The sequence below is a fragment of the Theropithecus gelada genome, chromosome X (assembly GCF_003255815.1).
Source record: "Theropithecus gelada isolate Dixy chromosome X, Tgel_1.0, whole genome shotgun sequence".
NCBI lineage: Eukaryota > Metazoa > Chordata > Mammalia > Primates > Cercopithecidae > Theropithecus > Theropithecus gelada.
Window position 1 is genome coordinate 9,111,213 of NC_037689.1, and position 22,963 is coordinate 9,134,175.

Sequence of the window (22,963 nt, forward strand, 5' to 3'; positions counted from 1 at the left end):
AGTCTGGCATATAGTAAGTGCCCAAACAATGCTAACTAGGATTACCAAGCCCTATACGTAGGATCCTGGGAACACAAAAATGAACGAGGGATCTGCCCTTGAGAAGTTCGTAGTCTAGTAAAGGAGACAGATGTGCAAACAGAGAGTTAAAAATGTGGTAAGTGCTAGAATGGAAGTGAGCATAGGACACTGGAGGAACACAGCAGCAGGACCCACAAACTCTGTGGGGAGAGTCACAGAAAGCTTCACAGAGGAGTGCATGTCCACAATGGTTGGTGAAGTGGGGAGCTCAACAGACAGAGAAAGGAAGAGGATTTGGTGGTTTCCTCAAAATGTCTTATTTTCCTTGAACTCCTCTTTTTCAAGTATCTTACCTGGAAGCCCAAATAGCTTACCTGGAAGTGAGGGTGGGAGCTAAGAAGCCCACGAATTTGGATCCCTTTATCTTTCACATGGTACCTGAGACACTTCTGCAGGAAACCCAGGACTCCCCCAAATACTGTTTGGAAACTACCACCACCACAGGCAAAGGGCGGTCATTGGCGTGCTGAGTAGGGGAGTAACACAAGAGGGTAATGGAGTAGACTGGATGTGTTAAATAAGATTAAAAGGCCCCAGTGCCACTGTGTCAGTTCAGACTCTCAAATGCTTCACCTTGACTATGTTATAATAGCCTGCTCACTGGTGTTCTCTCTCATCTACTCTACCTTCTATTTTGCTATACCACTACTGTTTCTAAAACACACAAACAGGAGCAGGTCAACCTCCCTGCCTAAAAAACCTTCAATGCCTTAGTGTAGCCTTCAAGGCCTTTCTTTCACAATCGGACCATGATCTACCATTCTGGTCTCATCTGTCACTAACATCATTAGCACCTCTCCTTTTACAATACTCTCTGCTGTATCCACAGGGGATGTCTTATTCTGCCCTAAACACAACATACTCCCTCCTCAATGCCTTCGTGTCTTTTTAATTATTGCTTCCTCTACCTAGAATGTCTCCTCTCACAAGTTCCTACACACCTTTCAAGACCCAGCTCAAAAGTCACCTCTTCTGTGAAGCCTTCCTTATCTATAGGAGAGGCAGTATACTAACATAGAGGATTGTGGAGTCAGACTACCCGAGTTCAGATTCAGGATGACATTTAGCTGATAAGCCCTGGTTTAGTCACCAAGTGTGAAAACACTGAAATATTTCTATCTTAGTTGGCACACCGTTTGCTGCCCTGGACCCATCAGCTGTCCCCCTCTTGGCCCACTGGATTTCCATGGGCTCCAAGGGTCAAAGCCTGGTTCAGCATGGGGCCTCCAGGCCCTTAGCTCCAGAGCTGTGACCATGCCCATTCTGATTACACAGTTGGTTTAGATTGTGAACACCACTCCTAGTTTCCAAAGCCTAGCTCCACCTCTCATCAGCTGTGTAAACATGGGAGTTATTTCTTATCTGCAAAACAGGGATAACAGTACTATCGTGTGGGGTTATTGTGGAGATTAAATGAGTTAATATGCAAAGTGCTTAGATCACTGTCTAAGCACTCAATAAATGCCAGTCATAATTATTATTTATTCTTTTTCATCATCACTATCATCTATTGAATGCTTTCTCTGTTTCAAGAAATTTTAATATGGCTTGTCCAAGTTCACATAAGTACTTTATGTGGTTCTTTCTCAGCACCACAGAGGTTCTTCCCTCAGTGGCTCCAGGATTTTTAGGTAGGAGGAGCTCAGAAGTGGTTGAGCAGAGGGGCTGCATTTGTGAGCATACTCCTGCTACTTGGATTACATATTATACATATCATCAGTAAGAATGCAAAATTCACTAAAGTTGATTTTACCCCCAACTTTTCATACAATTGAGAAAGCATCAAATATGAGTTTTATTTGTATTGGAGCAGGAGGCTTTGTGAGGGCCTTCTTCACAGAAGAACACTATAGTCATGCCCAAGTGCCACTTTTATAGACACAGACGGTTGCTTTCACTACTCTTCTCTGGCTCAGTGCTTTTCAAACCCTGTTCCAACAAGCTCCCTCAGGGGCCAGCCTTGCTGAGGGGATTGCAAGAGACAAGAGGGGAACAGGGCTGGGGATAAGAAGTAGGATCACACTACTCCCTATGACAACCAGAATACCTTCACAGTAATCTGGTGTGTAATATTTGGCTTTCAGGTGAGCTTTCTTTGGAACAAAGGGTACTTTGATTATGAAAAATGACATAATTCAAAACTATTGCTATAGAACCCCTTGTCCCGTTGTCCAGGTGTTAGAGTTCATAATTGTATGTGTCAGTTTTGTCCCCAAGAGTTTCCCATGGCCCTAATTTACACCTTCCCCCGAGCTGACCTTGTGCTTTTTAAATCTCTGCCCCCACACCCCTATCTCGCAAGCATTTACCCAGTATCCGAGCTTCTTCATGTAGAGGGCCAGTAGTAAGGAGGCAGCAGCTAGCTTGGAAGCCTTCTCCTGGACATAGTTGTATTCCTGCAGGGTCATCTCACAGATGTAGCGGGACAAGGTCAGTGTCTTCATGTTAGTGTGGATACACTAAAGGCAATGAGAAGACTGGCTCAGAAATCAATTTAGAAAGCCGGTACCAAGCAGAGGACTCCCTCTCCAGTTACATCATCCCGAGCCTCAGTGGCCCTCTGTTTGAGTAATGTGCCTTTCTCCTGCAACCATAATTCACCTCATCTTCCCTACCCACAAAAACAGACTCTTTAGGGGGCATTCTGAAACAGTCAGTGGGATTTGCCACCTTTAGGATTTTAATCAAATTATCAACTGTATGTATGGTACTGGCCTACATCCCCCCTTGCTATATGGGTCATTCTTTAAAGAGCCAAAGTTCCTCCCACCGTGACTCTGTTCCTGGTCCTCCCTAGAAGGTGTTCCATACTTCAAAACAACCTTTTCCCTTTTCTTGTTTAAACTTATTTTTTTTTTAATTACAACCTATCACACACACAAAGAGAAAAGTACATTGTACACATTTGCACAATACAATGAATTATAAAGTGACCTCCCTTGTAACCAATACTCAGGCAAAGAACGAGAATATTGCCAGCATCCCCCCACAAAGCTTTCCACGTGTCCGTCCCCCCCCCCACCCCGATCAAAGAAACGTTTCCCCTCCCCAACTCCGGCCTCACCTCAAAACCTTATAGACACACTGTGGAAATCTGCAACTCACCCCCGCCCACCTCCCATTGTTTCACAAAGATTGCCAAGCTTTAACCTAGGAGATTGGATGGAAGGAGAATGCTCCCTGCTGCCTGTTGTCCCTTTCCCCTTTCCTACCACTCAGGCAGCTACTCTGGGTGTAAAGGAGACTAACTCAGCAGTGGGAGAATGAAGATGTGTCTCTTCTCTCTTACCCTAGCATATCTTCGCAGAAAATGATAGGCGACCGGAATGTTAATGTCAAATTTGAGGACGTTCAGGATGTCGATTTCCACGTTGAGCATCTCATATCGCTGATAATTATCATCACAGATGTACACAAACTCATCCACACAAGGTGGGTTGTGCTCCTATGGGTGGAGAGGAGAGGAGGTGACAACCAGGCAGACAGCCCCATCCTTTCTGCTTAGAGGTAAAAGCCAGTGGGAAGAAGGGTGAAGGATTTCCTGGCATAAATCTTCAGGGTAGCTCTGAGACTCAGCTTCTGGTTGATGTGAGTGGCTCATCAGAAAAAGTAAACCAAAGAAAGGACAGAAGAGGCCTGCCCCAAAACTGTACCACCACCACCAGACAGAGGATAGGACCTCCTGGGGGTGGACTCTTACAGTGCCAGAAGCAACATAATGGGGCACAGGATCTAGGAGTAGCAATCTGCCCTCTGAGAACCACGAATGGGAAATCTAAGGCCTGCTCTGGAGGGAGGAACAGAAGGAAGCCACGGAAAGGGGAGCTAGAGATAGAAAATAAGCCTGTATTTTGTGTCCTAGGGTAAGGAATGAGTAAGGATGTTTGAAGAGGGCAATACAGGGTATCCGGCAGTGAGAGAGGGGGAGAGGCAGACAGGCACAGAGGAAACATAAGCAGAAACAAAGGTCTGCAGTGGGCAGAGTGTGCGGAGGTGCCCAGAGGTCAGACAAGGGAGGGCCAGGCCAGGCTGAGGGTAAGAAGAACCTCTGTCCCAGGAGGTTCTTCCAGTGCTCTGCCCTCTGGAGGTCAAACATTGGTTTGGAGAAACAATGAGGACACAGGAAGGCCCCTAATTCTTCTCCCTACCTGCAGCTTACTGCCCACCACAGCCTTGTTCCCCTACCTTTTCCCTATTTTTGGATCACAGACAGGACCAACCCTTTGGTTTGGCAGACAAAGAAACCTAGGCTCAGAGAAAAGTGATGTGCTCAGGTTCACACAGCAAGCTAGTGGCAACACCAGGGCAAGAACCTCTCTCTTCCACTGCTCTGTGCAACGGCTACTGTCTCCTTTCTCTCCTCATGCCATCTCCACACCTCCCCTAAACAAAAGGCTTTCTGTACTTCTTAATCCTGTGAGAGGAAGACACCCCTCCTCCATAGGACTTGGTAGGGGCCCTCTGTCCTAGCCAACAGAGGAGGGGTGCTCCAACTCCCAGGATTTGCTAAGAAGTGCCCACCACTCCCTCCCTCCCTCTCTTTCACTTCCACCCTCCCTTCCCCTTTCTGTCAGCCAGGGACCACCCGCAGTGTTCTTAACACCACTGAAGCTAAGGCACAGCACAGCTCTCCAAGACACAGAGAGAGCCAGCCAGGGAGAAAGCAGGAAACAAAGGGAGGGAACAAGGGAGGTAAGGAAAGAGGAGGGGAGGTGGGCACAGGGTGGGGAGGGAGGGGCAAGAACTGAGTGAGAAAAGCCACCGAGAAAGAGAAAAAGAAAAAGAAAAAGATTGAGTAACTGAGGAAAGAAAAGATCAGTTGAGGAAAGAAGGAAGAAAGGAGGAAGGAAAGAGGGAAGGTAGGAAAGAGGGAGGGAAGAAGGAAGTAGAGAGGGAGAACAAAGGGAAAATGGAGTAAGGGAAGGAGAAAAAAAGAAGGGAGGGAAAAAAGGAGGGAAGAAGGGAGGGAAGAAGGAAAAGAAAGGAAGGGAGGGACTGAGGAACAAGGGAGGAGGGGAAGGAGGGAGGGAAAGAAGGAGAAAGCAGGGAGAGAATAAAGGAGGGAGTGAAGGAGGGAAAAAGGAGGGAGAAAGGGAGGGCAGGAGGAAGAAGAAAGGAAGGGAGGCAAGAAAGCAGGGAGGGAGGGAGGGAGGGAGGAAGGGTAGCAGGAAAAAGAGAGGGAGGGAGGGAAGGAGAAAGGAGGGAGGGTAGGAAGAAAAGGGGAGGGAAGGAGGAAAGGAGGAAGGAGGGAGAGAGGTAGGATAGAAGGAAGGAGAAACAGAGGGAGGGAAGTGGAAAATAGGGAGGAAGGGAGGGGAGGAGGAGGGAGGGAGAAGAGGAGGAGGAGGGAGGGAGGGAGGAGGAGGAGGAAGGAGGGAGGGGAGGAAGAGGAAGAAGGGAGGGAGAAGGGGAGGAGAAGGGAAGGGAGGGAGAAGGGAGGAGGAGGGAGAAGAGGAGGAAGAGGGAGGAGGGAGGAGGGAGGGAGGGAGAAGAGGAGGAGGAGGGAGGAGGAAGGAGGGAGGGAGAAGAGGAGGAGAAGGAAGGAGGGAGGGAGAAGAGGAGGAGAAGGAAGGAAGGAGGGAGGAAGAAGAGGAGGAGGAGTAAGGAGGGAGGGAGGGAGGGAGGAAAGTAGGAGGAAGGAGGGAGGAAAGAAGGAGGAAGGAGGGAGGAAGGGAGGGAGGAAGGGAGGAAAGGAGGGAGAGAAAAAGAAAGGAGGGAGAGAGGGAAGGAGAAAAGAGGGAAGGAGAAAAGAGGGAAGGAGGGAGGGTAAGAGGAAGGAGGGTAAGAGGAAGGAGGAATGGAGGTTGGGAAGAAGAAAAGAGGAACAGAAGGAAGGAGCATATAGGAAAGAGGGTGGAAGAAAGGAGGGAAGAAGGGAGGAGGGACTGAGGGAGGGTAGGAGGAAGAAGGGACAGAGGGAGACAAAGAGAAAGGAGGGAGGGAAGGAAGGAAAGAGGGTGGAAGGGAGGGTAGGAGGAATGAGGGAGAAAGAAAGGGAAGGAGAAAGAAACGGGGGGAGAGGGTAGGAGGAAGGATGGAGGGAGGGAGGGATAAAGAAAGGAAGAGAAGGAAGAAGAAAGGAGGGAGGACAGGAAGGAGGAAGGGAGAAAAAGAGAAAGAAGGGAGGGAGGGAGGAAGGGATGGAGGGAAAGGGGGGTGCAGAAGGAAAGAGGGTAGGAGGAAGGAAGGAGGATAGGATGAAGAAGGACAATGGGAGGAAAAGAGTAGGGAGGGGAAAAGGAGGGAGGAAGAGAGGGTAGGAGGAATTAGGGACTAAAGGAGTGTAGGAGGAAGGAGGGGAGGAAGGAGGGGAGGAAGGAAGGGAGGAGGAAGGAGGGAGGGCCGAAGGAAGGGTAGATAGGAGGAGGGGGGGAGAGAGGGTAGGAGGAAGGAAGGAGAAAAAGGGTAGGAGGAAGGAGAGAAAGAGGGAACAAAGGAAGGAGAAAAGGAGGGAAGGAAGGAGAAGGGGAGGAAGGAAGGAGTAAGGGAAGGAAGGAGGAAAAAAGGAAGGAGGAAAGGAGGGTATGAAGAAGGAGAGTAGAAGAAAGTAGGAGGAAGGTGGGAGGGAGGAAGTGTGGGAGGAAAAAGGGAGGAAGAAAGGGAAGGAGAAAAAAGGGAAGGAGGGAAGGAGGAAACGGAGAAGGGAAGGAGGAAAAGGAGAAAGGAAGAAGGGAGAGAAGGAAGGTAGAAAAAAGGAGGGGGAAGGAGGAAGGAGGGTGCAGAGGGAGGGTAGGAGGAAGGAGGGACAAAGGGAGAGTAGGAGGAAGAAGGGAGATAAGCAAGGAGGGAGGGAGGGAAGGAGAAAGGGAAGGAAGGATGGAGGAAGAAGGGAGAAAGAAAGGGTAGGAGGAAGAAAGAAGGGAGGGAGGGAAGAAGAAATGAGGGAGGAAGGGTAGGAGGAATGAGGGACAGAGAGAGAAAGAGGAAGGAGAGAAGGAGGGAGGCAAGGAGGGAGGGAAGAAGGAAGGAGGGAGGGAGGGAAGCACAAAGGAGGATGAAAGGGAGAATAGGAGAATGGAGGGTGAAAGGGAGGGTACAAGGAAGAAGATAGGGAGGGAGGGTGAGAGAAAGAAGGGAGGGAGAGGAAGGAAGGAGGGAGGAAGGGAAAGAGGGAAGGAGGAGGGAGGGAGGGAGAGGTCCTGTGGGATAGGGAGGAAGAGATGGAGCTAGCAAGGGAGAAAGGGAGTGTGCCAGGGAGAAAGCAAGCCAGGGAAAGGAAAAGAGAGGGAAAGAAGCAGAGAGTGAGCAAGCCACATAGGGAAAGAGGGAGAGAGCAAAGGAGGGAGGGAAGGAGGAAGGGGGAAAGGAATAGAAGGGGAGGAGAAGAGGGGTCCTGTGAAATTCGGAGGAAGGGAGGGAGCAAAGGAGGGAGGGAAAGCAAGCAAGGGAAGGAGAGAGGGAGGGAGGGAATGGGTAAGAGAAGGAGGGAGGGAAAAAACAGGACAGGGAGTAAAAGAGGAAGGGAGAGAGTGAGCAAGGAATAAAAAGAGGGAGCCTGGGAGGGAAGAAAGTAGGTGAGGAAGGGAGAGAGCAGGTGAGGGAGCAAGGGAAAGAGAGGAAAGGAGAGAGCAAGCCACGGAGGGAGGGAGGGTGTAGACTAGCCAGGGAGAGAGGAATCTATCCACCAAGTAAGAGAGGGAGCCTGGGAAGGAAGCAAGAGGGAAAGAAAGAGGGAGCCAGCAGGTGAGTGAGGGAGGGAGGAAACAAGGGAAGGAGTGAGCAAGGGAGGAAAAGCAGGAGGAAGGGAGGAGGGAGCAAGCAAGCTGGCATAGGAGGAAGGGATAGAGTGAGGGAGGGAGGGCTCAAGTGAGCAGGTGAGTAAGGGGCAACGAAGGAGGGTGGGGTGGTGAGTGAAGGAAAAAAATCACTGGAGGGCAGGTGACAGGGAAAGAAGGAGGGGAGGAAGGGAGCAAGTTAAGGAGGGAGAGAATGAGGCAGGGAGGGAGGGAGAGGGTAAGAGTCAGTATGTGTCTGGGGAGGAGAGGGAGGCAGGAGCTGGGGAGTGAACCAACACAGAAACAAGGCCACAGTTCTAAAGTTCTTTGAAATCCTTGGTAAAAGTTGCCACTTCTCTGCTCCCAAACCCTAAGGCTTCCTACAACTAGCCTAGCTGAAGGAAAAATGAAAGTTGAACAAGATCAGTTAGCACCTAGGGAAGGGGAATCAGAGAGGTTAGTTAGATGGATAATGGTCATGAAGAAAAGGTCAGCTACTCACTTTTATACTGCTACTTCCCAAATTACTATTTCACCTGGACCATTTAGACTCACTGCCATCAACACCAGGCCATTTTCTCTTAAATGTCTCCAGCACCCTGGTTAGGCAATGCTTTGTTATATAAGCAGATTGAGACTCCACCAGATGGGAATGGAGTTGGTAGAACAAGAAAATGGTGGAGGCAGAGAATCATGGACCAGAAGAAAGCTGTAAAAAGAACTGCCCATTTAATTAGGTGGATGCCCACATAATACATCTTCAAATAGAAAATGGAAGAACCTTGCTGATGCCAGGAAACAAATACACCACCATTGCCAACCAACACCAGCTTTTCTGCTTTGGGAAGAGGGACAAAAAATGTGGCAGAAAAAAATTATTTGTATGTATGTAACTGTATACACACACATCAGTACACATATACACAAGTGTATACACATGTGTATATATGTACATATAAATGTATGTATTCACAGTTATGTGTCACTTAACAAGAGGGATACGTTATGAGAAATGCATCATTTTCATCATTGTGGGAAGATCACAGATAAGAGTGTACCTCCAAAAACCTAGATGGTACAGCCTATACACCCAGGTTATATGGTATATAGCCTGTTGCCCCTAGGCTACACACCTGTACACACGTGACTCTACTGAATTCTGTAGGCAATTATAACACAATGGTATTTGTTTAGCCTATCTAAACATAGAAAAAGTACAGTAACAATACAACATAAAAGATTTAAAAACAGTACACCTGTATTGGGCACTAACCATGAATGGAGCTTGTGGGAGTAGAAGTTGCTCTGGGTGAGTCAGTGTGTGAGTGGTGAGTGAATGGCAAGGCCTGGGACATTCCTGTACACTGCCATGGACTTTATAAACACTGTACCTGTACAATTAGGCTACACTAAATTTATAAAAAATATTTTTTCTTCAATAATAAATTAACCTTAGCTTACTGTAACTTTATTTTATAAAACTTTGACTCTTTTGTAATAACAGCTTAAAACACAAACACAGTATAAAGCTGTATAAAAATATTTGCTTTCTTTATATCCTTATTATATAAGCTTTCTTTGAGACAGGGTCTCGTTTTCTCACCCAGACTGGAATACAGTGGCTTGAACAAATCTCACTACAGCCTCAACCTCCTGGGCTTAAGGGATCCTCCTGCCTCAGCCTCCTATGTAGCTGGGACCACAGGTATGTGCCACAATACCCAGCTAATCTTTTTTATTTTTTTGTAGAGATGGGGTGTCACTTTGTTCTCCAGGCTGGTCTTAAATTCTTGGGCTCAAGCAGTCCTCTTGCCTTAGCCTCCCAAAGTGCTGGGATTACAGGCATTGAAATACCATGTCCAGCTTTACTTTTTACTTTTTAAACTTTTTTATTAAAAATGAAGACACAAACACACACATTAGCCTAGGCCTAGAAACGGTCAAGATCATTAATATCACTGTCTTCTACCTCCACATCTTGTCCCATTGGAAGCTCTTCAGGGCTCATAACATGCATGGAGCTGTCATCTCCTACAACAATGCCTTCTTCTGGAAAACCTCCCTAAGGACATGCCTGAGGCTATTTTACAGGTAACTTTTTTTTTTTTTTTTTTTTTTTTAAATAAGTAATAGTATACTGTAAAGCGGGTCGGGCACAGTGGCTCACACTTGTAATCCGAGTGCTTTGGGAGGCCAAGGCAGGAGGATTGCTTGAGGCCAGGAGTTCAAGACCAGCCTGGGCAAAATGAGATGCCACCCCTACAAAAAAATTTCTGAAACTCAGCCAGGCACTGTGTTGCATGCCTATAGTCCTAGCTACTCGAGAGGCTGTGGTGGGAAGATTGCTTGAGCCCAGGAGTTTGAGGTTACGGTGAGCTATGATCACATCATTGCACTCCGGCCTAGGCAACAGAGTGAGACTTTGTCTCTAATACAATAATAATAAAACAATTAAAAGTATAGTGAACACATAAACTAGTAACAGTTTATATCATTATCAAGCATTATGTACTGTACGTAATTGTATGTGCTATACTTTTATGACTTGCAGTGCAGTAGGTTTGTTTACACCAGCATCACCATATGAGTAATGCATTACATTACAACGTTACAAAAGATAAGATGTCACTAGGTGATAGGACTTTTTCAGCTCCATTATACTCTTACAGGACCACTATAGTATAAGCAGTCCATCATTGACCAAAACATTGTTATGCAGCACATAACAATGAATATATATGAATATATATTCATTCACTGGGTTGGACGGAAACTTGATTAGTTCTCCAGGCCATAGGGACTCAGGCTCACCTCAAATTTTGCTGCAATCATAAAGGCAGTGGCTCCAAGGAGTTGTAACTTATCCTTCTTGCATACTGCCTTCATTAGGTAGAGATCCACCAGCTTTACTGCCAAGTACAGGGTCTCATGGGTCATCTCAAAGGACACCTGGAGGAATACACACACGACACAGATCTGCATATTGTCCAGCTCCAAAGTCGCCTCCAGACAGATCTAGCTACCTGGACTGTCTGCAACATCAAGAACAGTCCTGGCTAGCTGGGACTCTTCTACGAATACAGAAACTGCTTTAGCTAGATTCCTGTGTATATCTCCTGTGCCTCTGAGGACACTGGCATTATCTATCTTTACACATTTGGGTAGTTGACCAGCCTTACAAATCAGAGAGAAATGCTCTGCCTTCTCTATAAAAGCCTTGAGTGGACACATCCTCTCCCTTTGATCTCTGATACTTAGATTCTTGCTTTCTCCATTTGCTGCCAACTTGTACAGTGACCTCCCAAAGGAGATGTTTATTTAGCTCTGAAATACGGAAACTCATTTATTAGTTTATTCATGTACTACTTTCTCTTCCCAACTAGATATGCTATTAGAATATATCAATTGGGAGTAGCACAATTCAGAAGTGAGCTAAGGGACTGGAGAAGTCAGACTGGGATTAAAGTATTAATAATATAACCCCCTTCCCTTCTTTTCGTTTTCTGACTCATTTGGTTTCTCTCTCGCTTTTTTCTTAGTCTAGCTTATGGTTTGTCAATTTTATTTATCTTTTCAAAAAACAACGTTTTATTTTGTTGATCTTTTGCATTTTTTTTTTTTTTTAGTCTCTATTTCATTTAGTCTTGCCCTGGTCTTTATTCTTTCTTTCCTTCTACTAATTTTGGGTTAAAGCAGTTCTTGCTTTTCCAGTTCCTTAAGGTGCCTTGTTAGATTGTTTGATATTTGTCCACTTTTTAAAAATTTATTTTAAAATTTTATTTATTTATTTATTTATTCATCTATTCATTTATTTATTTTGAGATGGAGTCTGGCTCTGTCCCCCAGGCTGGAGTGCAGTGGCATGATCTCGGCTCACTGCAAGCTCCGCCTCCCGGGTTCATGCCATTCTCCTGCCTCAGCCCTCTGAGTAGCTGGGACTACAGGCGCCTGCCACCACACCTGGCTAATTTTTTGTATTTTTAGTAGAGATGGGGTTTCACCGTGTTAGCCAGGATGGTCTCGATCTCCTGACCTTGTGATCCGCCCGCCTTGGCCTCCTAAAGTGCTGGGATTACAGGTGTGAGCGCCCGGCTGACATTTGTCTACTTTTTAAATAAAATTTTGCTATAAATTTTCCTCTTAGTACCACTTTTGTTTTATCCCATAGGTTTTGCTATGTTGTATTTCTATTTTCATTTGTTTCAAGAATTTGATTTCCTTCTTAATTTCATTGACCCATTTGTTATTCAGGGGCATGTTGTTTAATGTCCATGTATTTGTACAGTTTCCCAACTTCCTCCCGCTATTGATTTCTAGTTTCTTTTTCTTATGTATCCTTGTCTTGCCTTCACCAACTCCAAGAAACCATCTCCTATAGCCCTAGTCCCATGGTTTGTGCTGGCCTGTGCAGTACCTTTCTGCAAATTAGAAAAAAAGTGCCTTCTTTGGGTGAATGCAGCCCTTCAAGCATACATCTTATCAAGTAGATAATACCTTTATATGAATTAGCCAAAGGCTACTGCTACCTCAGGGCACAGCAGCCCCATAGCCAGAATGCACAGCTTGGCAAACAAAGTGTGAGCTAGATTCTATTGGCGGTTTCAGTCTTGGCTACAGACACTGTACAGGAATAATTTGCACATCAATACACAAGAGTCCCACCCAATCTTCAGTGATGCTTCTTCCTCACAACCCCTTGGGTTCTTAGGATTCAAGAATAAAATCTGTCCTCATCCAACAACTCAACCAATGCATGAATATTCTCTTTAACATCTCTACCAAGTAATTGTTTAGATCCTGCCATACAAACCTCCAAATATAGCCCAATGTCTTTTTGAATGGCTTTAACAGAAAATTCTCCCTTATATTGAGTGACATTACCCTCCCTGTAAGTTTCACTTAATTGGACCTCCCCTTGTATAGGTTACTCTTAATGACTGATGAGTAACCTAGATGATCCAAATCTAGTACATCTAGTACCTAGATGATCCAAAAAATAGTCAATGAGAAGCACTTGAAATTGACATATATTTTCATGGATGAATGATTGTCTGAAGATGGTCAAATATAATGGTTCAGCAATACACACATTAAATTTCTGAATAACAGAAATACCAAGAAACAGTTCTTATTGTTTCTGGAATATGGCCTTGGATCTACTCAGAAACCTGTTCTATGTTAGTTTCCTATTGGTGCCTGATATAGTTTGGATGTTGTCCCCTCTAGATCTCACGTTGAACTGTAATCCCCAATGTGGGAGGTGTGGCCTGGTGAGATGTGTTTGGGTTATGGGAATGGAGCCTGCACAGCTTGGTGCTGTTCTGGCAATAGTGAGTTCTTGTGAGATCTGGCTGTCTAAAAGTGTGTGGCACCTTACCCCACCCTCTTGCTCCTGCTTTTGCCATGTGACAGCCTGCTCCTGCTTTGCCTTCTGCCAAAAGTACAAGCTCCCTGAAGGGGCCTCCTCAGAAGCCAAGCAGATAGCAGTGCCATGCTTATACACCCTACAGATCTGTGAAACAATTAAACTTCTTTTTTTGAGAGACAGGGTCTCACTACATTGCCCAGGTTGATCTCAAACTCCTGGCCTCAAGCAATCCTCCCAAAGTGCTGGGACTACAGGCATGAGCCACTATGCCCAGCCAAGCCTCTGCAAAAGAAAAATAAATCTTGGGACCCCAAAATCACTAAGCTAAAGAGAAAAGTCAAGCTGGGAACTGCTTAAGGCAAGTCTGTCTTCTATTCTATTCAGTCATCCCTCTGCTTAATGAGATAAATGAATATCTGATTGGTTCCTTTGATAAGGCTAATCAGAAACTCAAAAGAATGCAAACCATTTGTCTCTTATCTACATATGACCTGGAAGCCCCCTCCCCACTTCGAGTTGTACCACCTTTCCAGAGTGAACCAGTGTACATCTTACATATATTGACTAATGTCTCATTTCTCCCCAAAATGTATAAAACCAAGCTGTGCCCTGACTACCTTGGGCACATGTCATCAGTACCTCCTGAGGCTGTGTCATGGAAGCAAAATAAACTTTCTAAATTGACTGAGACCTGTCTCAGAGATTTTGGATTAACATATCTTTTTAGAATAAATTACCCAGTCTCAGGTATTTCTTTGCAGCAGTGCAAAAATTGCCTAACACAGAAAATTGGTACCAAAGAATGGGGCACTGCTATAAAGATACCTGAAAATATGGAAGCAACTTTGGAACTGGGAAATGGGCAGAGGATAGAAACATTTGGAGGGCTCAAAAGAAGAGAGGAAGATGAGGGGAAGTTTGAAACTTCTTAGAGACTGGTTAAATGGCCAAATGCTGATCAAAATGCTGATACTGACATGGACAGTGAAGTCCAGGCTAAAGAGGCCTCAGATGGAAATGAGAAATTTATTAGGAACTACAGCAAACGTCACCCTTGTTATATGCCTTAGCAAAGAACTTGGCTATATTGTTAAGGGAGGAGACCACCCCTCATATTGTCTTATGACCAATTTCTGCCTCAAAGAAAAAGTAGGAGTTAAAGAAAAGACAGAAGTGAAATCAGTAGTCAGTATGCATTTCAGGCCTGGTAGTTAAAAATTGACCCCTGACCTAGCCGGTTATGTTATCTATAGATACCAGACATCATATGGAAAAGCACTGTGAAAATCCCTGTCCTGTTCTGTTCCATTCTGATTACCGGTGCATGCAGCCTCCAGTCACATACCCACTGCTTGCTCAATCGATCACGACCCTCTCACACGGACCCCCTCAGAATTGTAAGCCTTAAAAGGAACAGGAATTGCTCACTCAGGGAGCTCGGTTTTTGGAGACATGAGTCCACCAACGCTCCCAGCTGAATAAAGCCCTTCCACAACTCGATGTCTGAGGGGTTCTTGTGTGCGGCTCATCCTGCTACATTTCTTGGTTCCCTGACCGGGAAGCGAGGTGATTAATGGATGGTCGAGGCAGCCCCTTAGGTGGCTTAGGCCTGCCCTGTGGAACATCCCTGTGGGGGACTCCAGTCAGTTTGAGCGACGTGGATCCTGAGAGTGCTCCCGGGTAGGCAATTGCCCCAGTGGAATGCCTCACCAGAGCAGTGCATGGCAGGCCCCTGTGGAGGATCAATGCAGTGGCTGAATACCAGGAAGGAACTGGCACTTAGAGTCCAGACATCGGAAATTTGGTAAGACTGGTCTTTGGAACTTAGCCACTCCATTTGAGTGGAAGCATGGCCTAATCACCCATGACGTGTCTGTACTGGCACTTTGGTTTTTGTTTTTGACTTGACTTAGATTGCTTGATACTTTGGTTTTTGTTTTGACCTGGCTTGGATTTCTTGATACTCTGATTTTGGTTTTGATTCTGGTTTGGTGTAAACTGTAAAAGTGTGTGTGTGCCCTCTTTACCCGTTCTTTGTTTTGTGGTGTGCATGTGGTGTGAGCGTGGTGTTTTGTCTCAAGGAAACATGGGTCAGGCACAAAGTAAGCCTATCCCACTAGGAACTATGTTGAAAAATTTCAAAAAGGGATTTAAGGGAGACTATGGAGTTACTATGACACCAGGAAAACTTAGAACTTTGTGTGAGATAGACTGGCCAGCATTAGAGGTGGGTTGGCCATCAGAAGGAAGCCTGGACAGATCCTTTGTCTCGAAGGTATGGCACAGGGTAACCTGTAAGCCAGGGCACCCAGATCAGTTCCTGTATATAGAGTCTTGGTTATAGCTAGTTTTAGATCCCCCATAGTGGTTAAGAGGACAGGCAGCAGCAGTACTAGTAGCAAAGGGACAGTTAGTTAAGGAAGGTTGTCAGTCCACCCACCGAGGGAAGTTGGCGCCAAAAGTCCTGTCTGAGCCAACACCAGAAGAATCACGGCAGGAATTGGTATCAGCAGTGCCTCCTCCTTATTGAGAGGAAGGGCTCCCCACTCCTGAGCCCACAGCACCTCCACCTCCACGAGATATCCATACTCCCAGACCACCCAGAGTAGACAAAAGAAGAAGTGAAGCCGTGGGAGAAACTCCTCCTTTGGCAGCTCACTTACGGCCCAAAACTGAAATCCAAATGCCCCTGAGAGAACAGCGATATACTGGGGTAGATGAGGATGGACACATGGTGAAAAGGCAGCCTTTGTGTATCAACCTTTCACCTCTGCTGACCTCCTCAATTGGAAAAATAATACTCCATCTTACACCAAAAAGCCTCAAACTTTAATTGACTTGCTCCAAACTATTATACAGACTCATAATCCTACTTGGGATGATTGCCACCAGCTGCTCATGTACCTCTTTAATACAGATGAAAGGCGAAGGGTGCTCCAGGCGGCAACTAAGTGGCTAGAGGAGCACATCCCAGTCAATTACCAAAACCCCCAAGAATATAGAAGAATTCAGCTGCCAGGAACAGACCCCCAATGGGACCTGAACGAGGGGCCAGACATGGAGAGGCTAAGGCAGTACTGTGAGGCATTGATATAAGGTCTAAAGAAAAAGACTCAAAAGGCTACAAATGTAAATATGGTCTCTGAGGTCATCCAAGGAAAAGAGGAGAGTACAGCGCAATTCTATGAACAACTGTGTGAGGCTTACTCTATGTACACTCCTTTTGATCCAGATAGGCCTGAAAATCAGCACATGATTAATACGGCCTTAGTTAGTCAAAGCGCGGAAGGTATCAGGAGAAAGTTGCAGAAACAGGCTGGGTTTGCAGGTATGAATACCTCACAGTTACTGGAAATAGCCAATCAAGTGTTTGTGAATAGAGATGCAACAAGTCCCAGACAAAGCCATAAGGAAGATGAACGCTAGGCCAGGTGAAACATTGACTTACTGGCCACGGCCATTAGGGGAATTCCCCTGAAAGGACAGGGAAACGGGGGTTCTGGGAAGAATACCCAATCTAATTGCCCACACTTGCAATAAAACCAATGCACCTATTGTAAGGAAATAGGACATTGGAAAGATAAGTGTCCCCAACTGAAGGAAAAGCAAGGTGATTTGGAGCAAAAGACCTCAGATACAGACGAGGGTGCTTTGTTCAATCTGGCTGAAGGGCTATTAGACTGAAGGGGGCCAGGCTCAAGTGCCCTCAAGGAGCCCACAGTCAGGATTACAATTAGGGGCAAGGACATTAAGATTTTGGTTGATACTGATGCTGAACATTCAGTAGTGACCACCCTGGTTGCCCCTTAGAAAAAAACAAGAAACCATTGATATAATCAGAGCAACAGGAGTTTCCACTAAGCAGGCTTTCTGTCTACTTCAGACCTGCTCACTGGGGGGACATGAAATAGTTCACCAGTTCTTGTATATGCCTGACTGTCCCTTGCCTTTGCTGGGAAGAAATTTGCTTAGCAAGCTGAGAGCCACCATCTCCTTTACAAAACAGGGCTTTTTACAAGCTAAAGTTACCAGGAACAGGAGTTATCATGGCCCTTACGGTCCCCAGGGAAGAAGAATGGAGACTTTGCTGACCGAGCCAGGCCAAGAGATTAAACCAGCTCTAGCTAAGCAATGGCCCCAAGTATGGAAAGGACATAAAATATCAACACGAAATTCTACAATTAGAGGCAGTGTGGAAACCTTAGAAGGTGGCAGTCATGCACTGCAGGGGACACCAGCGAGCCTCCACCTCAGTGGCCTTAGGAAATTCCCAAGCTGACTCAACAGCTCTAAAAGCAGCATCCTACCCCTTATCAGACATCAGTAGCAGCCCCCTTACTCCCTCAAACACCTGACCTGGTACCTACCTATTCTAAGGAAGAAAAAGACTTTTTCCACACAGAAGGGGGGCAAGTAATAAAAGAAGTATGGATCAGACTGCCAGATAGGAGGGTAGCTGTGCCGCAGTTGCTGGGAGCCACAGTCGTACTGGCTGTGCACGAAACCACTCATCTAGGTCAAGAGTCACTTGAAAAGTTGTTAGGCCAGTACGGTGAGATGTAGGCCACTACATCTCACACTTGCCAGCCCTTGCCAAAGCAGTAGCACAACAGTGCATTACTTGCCGACAGCACAATGCGAGGCAAGGCCCCACTGTTCCACCTGGCACACAAGCTTATGGAGCAGCTCCTCTTGAGGATCTTCAGGTAGATTTCACAGAAATGCTGAAATGTGGAGGTAACAAGTATTTGCTGGTTCTTGTGTGTACTTACTCTGGGTGGGTGGAGGCTTATCCAACACGAACTGAAAAGGCCTACGAAGTAACCCGTGTGCTTCTCTGAGATCTTATTCCTAGGTTTGGACTGCCCTTACAAATTGGCTCAGATAACGGGCTGGTGTTTGTGGCTGACTTGGTACAGAAGACAGCAAAGGCATTAGGAATCACTTGGAAGCTACGTGCCACCTACCGACCTCAGAGTTCTGGAAAGGTAGAGCGAATGAATCGGACCATCAAAAATAGTTTAGGGAAAGTATGTCAGGAAACAGGATTAAAATGGATACAGGCCCTTCCTATGGTATTGTTTAAAATTAGATGCACCCCTTCTAAGAAAACAGGATGATCCCCTTATGAAATACTGTATCATAGGCCTCCTCCTATACTATGGGAGCTTCCAGGCACTCCCCGAGAGTTAGGTGAAATTGAGTTACAGCAACAGCTACAGGCTTTGGGAAAAATTACACAGACAATCTCAACTTGAGTAAATGAGAGGTGTCCCGTCAGCTTATTCTCCCCAGTTCACCCTTTCTCTCCAGGTGATCACGTGTGGATCAAGGACTGGAACGTAGCCCTTTTGTGGCCACAGTGGAAAGGATCTCAGACCATAATCCTGACCACTCCCACGGCTGTAAAGGTAGAAGGAATCCCAGCCTGGATCCACCACAGCTGTGTGAAACCTGCAGCCACTGAAACCTGGGAGGCAAAACCGAGCCCGGACAACCCCTGCAAAGTGACTCTGAGGAGGACAACAAGACCTGCTCTAGTCACACCCAGAAGCTGACTGGTCTACGCACGGCCAAAGCATGAGGGGAATCATCGTGGGACTCATTTTCCTTGTAATTTGGACTTGTATAGTAAAAACTTCCACCGATTTTCCCTGCATGGAGGACTGCTCTCAGTGTATATACATCAGGTTACTGAGGTAGTGCAACAAGTTAAAACAATCTTTCTGTTCTATAGTTACTATGAATGCCTAGGAACTTTAAAAGGAACATGTTTATAAAATGACACCCAGTACAAGGTATGTAGCCCAGGAAACGACCACCTAGATGTGTGTTATGACCCCTCTGAGCCTCTCATATCCAGAGTTTTTGAAATAAGATTAAGGACTGAAGCCTGGTAGGGACTCGTAAATGATACAAGTAAAGTATTAGCCAAAACAGAAGAAAAAGGAGTGCCCAAATGCATAATCTTGAAATTTGATGCCTGTGCTGTCATTAATAATAGAGTTAGGAAGGGGATGTGGCTCTTGATTGGGAAAAAGGCTATATGACTGAAAATAAGTGCATTTTTCATGAATTAGGACTGTGTGGAAATGAATGTAGATACTGGTCTTGTGTCATTTGTGCCACTTGGATAAAAAATGAAAAGGATCCAGTCTACCTTCAGAAAGGAAAAAGTGGCCCTTCCTATACTAAGGGACAATGTAACCCTTAGAGCTGGTAATAACCAATCCCCTTGATGCTCGCTGGAAAAAAGGGAAGCATGTGGCCTTAGGAATCAGTGGGGCCAGACTGGATCCTTGAGTAAATATCTTAGTTCGAGGAGAAGTTTACAAATGCTCTCCTGAGTCAGTGTTTCAAACTTTCTATGATGAACTACATGTGCCAGTACCAGAAATTCCAGGAAAAACAAGAAATTTGTTTTTGCAATTAGCCAAGCATGTAGCCCAGTCTCTCAATGTCACTTCATGTTATGTATGTGGAGGAACTGTAATGGGAGATCAATGGCCATAGGAAGCCCGAGAATTAGTACCTACAGACCCAGTTCCTGATGAATTCCTGGCTCAAAAGAATCACCCTGATAATTTCTGCATCCTAAAAGCCTCAATTATTGACAATATTGCATAGCTAGAGAAGGAAAAGAATTCACTCACCCCGTAGGACGACTTAGTTGTCTGGGACAGAAACTGTATAATGGTACCACAAAAACAGTCACTTGGTGGAGTTCAAATCACACAGAAAGGAATCCATTTAGTAAATTCCCAAAGTTGCAAACCGTGTGGACCCACCCAGAGTCCCACCAGGACTGGACAGCCCCCACTGAATTATACTGGATATTTCGGCATAGAGCTTACACCAAATTACCCAACCAGTGGGCAGGTAGTTGTGTTATTGGCACTATTAAACCATCTTTCTTCCTACTGCCTATAAAAACAGACGAACTCCTGGGCTGCCATGTCCATGCTTCCTGCAAAAAGAGAAGCATAGCTACAGGAAATTAGAAAGATGATGAATGGTCCCAAGAGAATCATACAATATTATGGGCCTGCTACTTGGGCACAAGACAGCTTGTGGGGATACTGGACCCCCCATTTACATGCTCAACCGAATCATACAGTTACAAGCTGTCTTAGAAATAATCACTAATAAAACTGGCAGAGCCTTGACTATTCTGGCCTGGCAAGAAACTCAGATGAGAAATGCTATCTATCAAAATAGATTGGCTCTCAACTACTTGCTAGCAGCTGAAGGAGAGGTCTATAGGCAATTTAACCTTACTAATTGCTGTCTACATACAGATGATCAAGGGCAAGTAGTTGAAGACATAGAGATATGACAAAACTGGCACATATGCCCATGCAAGTGTGGCATGGATTTGATCTTGGGGTCATGTTTGGAAAATGGTTCCCAGCGCTAGGAGGATTTAAAACTCTTATAACAGGAGTTATAATAGTAATAGGAACCTGCTTACTACTCCCTTGTTTGCTACCTGTACTTCTTCAAATGATAAAAAGCTTCATCGCTACCTTAGTTCACCAAAATGCTTCAGCACAAGTGTACTATATGAATCACTATCAATCTGTCTTGCAAAAAGACACAGGTAGTGAGGATGAAAGTGAGAACTCCCACTAATGAGTGAGGTTCTCAAAGCGGGGGAATAAGGGAGGAGACCACCCCTCATATTGTCTTATGACCAATTTCTGCCTCAAAGAAAAAGTAGGAGTTAAAGAAAAGACAGAAGCGAATCAGTAGTCAGACAGCCCGGCACTGCATTCCAGGCCTGGTAGTTAAAAACCCCTGACTTAACCGGTTATGTTATCTATAGATTCCAGACATCGTATGGAAAAGCACTGTGAAAATCCCTGTCCTGTTCTGTTCCATTCTGATTACCAGTGCATGCAGCCCCTAGTCATGTACTCACTGCTTGCTCAATTGATCATGACCCTCTCATGCAGACCCCCTCAGAGTTGTAAGCCCTTGCCCTTAAAAAGGACAGGAATTGCTCACTCCAGGAGCTCAGATTTTGGAGACCTGAGTCCACCAATGCTCTCAGCTGAATAAAGTCCTTTCCTTCCACAACTCCGTATCTGAGGGGTTCTTGTCTGTGCCTTGTCCTGCCACATTGTGTCCATGCTCTAGGGATCTGTGGAAGTTTGAACTTAAAGTAACAACCTAGGGTATCTGGCAGAATAAATTTCTAAGCAGAAAAGTGTTCAAGATGGGGCCTGCCTGCTTCTAAAAGCCTACACTAAGATGCAGGAGCAAATAAATCACTTAAAGTTGGAAGTTTATATTTAAAGAGGAAGCAGAGTGCAGAAGTTTGGAAAATTTACAGCCTGGCCATGTAGTAGAAAAGAAAATACTGTTTTCAGGGGAAGAATCCAAGCAGGCTTGGGAACAACCAATGGCTAGAGAGATTTACATAACTAAAAAGGAGCCAAGTGCTGATAGACAAGACAATGGGAAAAAGGCATTTAAAGCTTTTCAGAGATATTCAAGGTAGCCCTTTCATCACAGACCCAGAGGCCTAGGAGGGTGAGTGGGGGGTGGCTTCCATGTGCAGCCTCAGGACACTGCTCCCTGCATCCCTGAAGCCCCAGCTGCAGCTCAAAGGGGCCCAAAGGGGCCCAGGTACTTGGGCCCACTGCTCCAGTGGGTGCAAGCCATAAGCCCTGGCAGCTTCCATGTGGTGTTAAGTCTGTAGGCACAGAGAGTGCAAGAGTGAAGGAGGCTTGGCCCCCGCCACCTAGATTTCAGAGGATGTATGGAAAAACCTGGATGTCCAGGCTGAATCCTGCTGCAGGGGTGGAACCCCCCCAGAGAACCTCTATGAGGGCAGTTAGGGGGGGAAATACGGGGTTGAACCCCCTCACCAGAGTCCCCACTGGGACACTGCCTAGTGGAGCTGTGGGAAGGGGGCCACCATCCTCCATACCCCAGAATTGTAGAGCCATGGGCAGCTTGCATCCTGAGCCTAGAAAAGCGACAGGAACTCAACTCCAGCCCATGAGAGAAGCTACCAGGGCTGAACCCCATAAAGTCACAGGGGCAGAGCTGCCCAAAGCCTTAGGAGCCCACCCCTTGCAGCAGTGTGCCCTGCATGTGGGACACGGAGACAAAGGAGATTATTTTGGAACTTTAAGATGTAATGACTTTATTACATTTAAGATTAAATGACAGGGCTTAAGATTTAAACCCTACTGGGTTTCAGACCCCCTTTTGTTCATTCTCCCTTTTGGAATAGGAGTATTTACCCAATACCTGTACCTCCATTGTATCTTGGAAGTAAATAACTTGTTTTGATTTTTTTTTTTTTTTTTTTTTTTTTTTTTTACATTAGTGGGAGATTTTAATATATCTTTGTCAGTAATTAACAGATGAAGCAGATAAAAAATCAAGGATATAGATGATATGAACATAATTAATAGGCTTGAGCTAATGAATAGTTATAGATTACATCCATTAATTTGAAAATATTGAATCTAAGCACATATGAAATATTTATTAAAATTGGCTACACGGAGACTGTAAAATTGTCTTCAATAAATTTCAGAGAATTGATATCAACAAATCTCATTTTTGGATCAAAATGTAACCAATTTAAAAATTAATAGCAAAAAGATAATTGGGAAATACCATACATTTAAACAACATATGGGTTAAGAAATCAAAATGCAAATTCAAAAGCATTAGAAATGAGAGATAATAAAAGCATTATATTTCTTTTTTTTTTTTTTTTTTTTAATTTTCTTTTTTTTTTTTTTTTTTTTTTTTTTTTTTTTTTTTTTTTTTTTAATTT

General features: G+C 45.3%; 1 protein-coding gene across 2 annotated transcripts in view; it reads right to left on the minus strand.

The window, feature by feature from the left end:
• Nucleotides 1–22,963, minus strand: part of CCNB3 (cyclin B3) — an 82,149-nt gene that overhangs the window by 1,695 nt on the left and 57,491 nt on the right. For both annotated transcript variants that reach the window (XM_025372803.1, XM_025372804.1), the window contains 3 exons: nucleotides 10,608–10,745; nucleotides 3,371–3,526; nucleotides 2,391–2,540 (listed from right to left, as the gene is read on the minus strand). In XM_025372803.1, the coding sequence (XP_025228588.1) occupies nucleotides 2,391–2,540; nucleotides 3,371–3,526; nucleotides 10,608–10,745 (444 nt within the window). The remainder of the gene's footprint in view (nucleotides 1–2,390; nucleotides 2,541–3,370; nucleotides 3,527–10,607; nucleotides 10,746–22,963) is intronic.